General features: G+C 32.9%; 1 protein-coding gene across 1 annotated transcript in view; it reads right to left on the bottom strand.

Moving 5' to 3' along the window:
• The window catches only part of spc24 (SPC24 component of NDC80 kinetochore complex), a 6412-nt gene extending 5345 nt beyond the window's left edge, over positions 1–1067 (bottom strand). The window contains exons 1-2 of the mRNA XM_014008902.1: positions 963–1067; positions 483–657 (exon numbers count right to left, since the gene is read on the bottom strand). Coding sequence (XP_013864356.1) covers positions 483–648 — 166 coding nt within the window. The 5' untranslated portion in view covers positions 649–657; positions 963–1067. The remainder of the gene's footprint in view (positions 1–482; positions 658–962) is intronic.
• Positions 1068–1254: the final 187 nt, after the last annotated feature.

Below are 1254 nucleotides of genomic sequence, written 5' to 3'. Positions count from 1 at the left end.
GATTAATTTTACCTATATGTAGAAAATGCTACATTTACATCACATCATGGATCACATATTGATCAGATGCTGCTGCTGCTCCATTTTTGTATTTTCCCTGCAAGTTAGCAAAGCCTTTTTTCTTCCCAATTGTAAATCTTAATATTCAAATATTGTTTGAATAACTTAAAAATAGGATTCAGACAAAAAAAAATCAATGAGTTATCCTGATTAGGATTAGATTGATGATATCAGTATGATCCAGGTATCAAAAATAAATAAATCAGGAATCTGAAAATGTGCAAATTTGACTTAATCTTCAGTTTGATGTGATGGGTCACATTTAAACTCATGGTAATTTAGCCATTCCACTGTGGAAAAAAAAGGGATTCAAATAAATAAACAAGCCCCCAACCCCCAAATTATTTTTGGCATTCATAACCATAAAGATGACTGGATATAAGCTTCTGAATACAACTCTAAATCTTAAAATGTTTTCATACCTTTTAAAATCTGAGTCACGGTCCTCATAGTTTCCACGTGTTTATCATAATAAACCTGGTGTTCCAACTTCGCTTGTTTTAGTTTTTCAAGCTGACTGCTGTTGATGAAGCCCACCAGATCCTCTCCAGTCTCCTCCAAGTCTTGAAATTTATCACACTGAATCATTGCGGACAGCTAGAAAACAATAAAACACACCCGATTAACTCAGCTTCAAATACAAGTTTGATATCTGCTAAACCGTGACAGACTGTGAAGTGAARCAATACAACTATTAAAAATGTATGTTCAAAATGTTTATGCACTACTGCTGCACTTTTTACCAACATAAACAAGACAATGTCAAGAGGCACATTTTATAATCGTATTGTTTATAACCCGTAAAGGTCTGCGAACAAAGTTTGAGATAACACATGAATTTATAAGAACTATAAAATATTTGAATAACTTAMAATGCTTCAAAAGACTAACAGAAAACATACCGACTTAGCTTTATCTGTGATTCAAATTTAGAGCTAACTTCCGCGCGCCTGGTGTTTTCTTCTTCTTTGGTGTTTGGCGGACTTCTCCAGCTCATGATAATCTYCTTTACTGCCCCCTGCTGATGAAAGCTTGTTTGTACAGCGATCTATTTTTATCTTTTCTGTTTTAATCTTGGGAACAAAGAAAAACACGTTATTTTAACCTAATTTTAAGGGTTAAAATGGCCTGCCTCATATTAATAATAATAGCTACTCTTACTTATTTTCAAAATATACATTTAAATAAAAATAT

This window comes from Austrofundulus limnaeus, unplaced genomic scaffold (genome assembly GCF_001266775.1).
Source record: "Austrofundulus limnaeus strain Quisiro unplaced genomic scaffold, Austrofundulus_limnaeus-1.0 Scaffold53, whole genome shotgun sequence".
Taxonomy (NCBI): Eukaryota; Metazoa; Chordata; class Actinopteri; order Cyprinodontiformes; family Rivulidae; genus Austrofundulus; species Austrofundulus limnaeus.
This window is presented reverse-complemented; position numbering and strand designations above follow the sequence as displayed.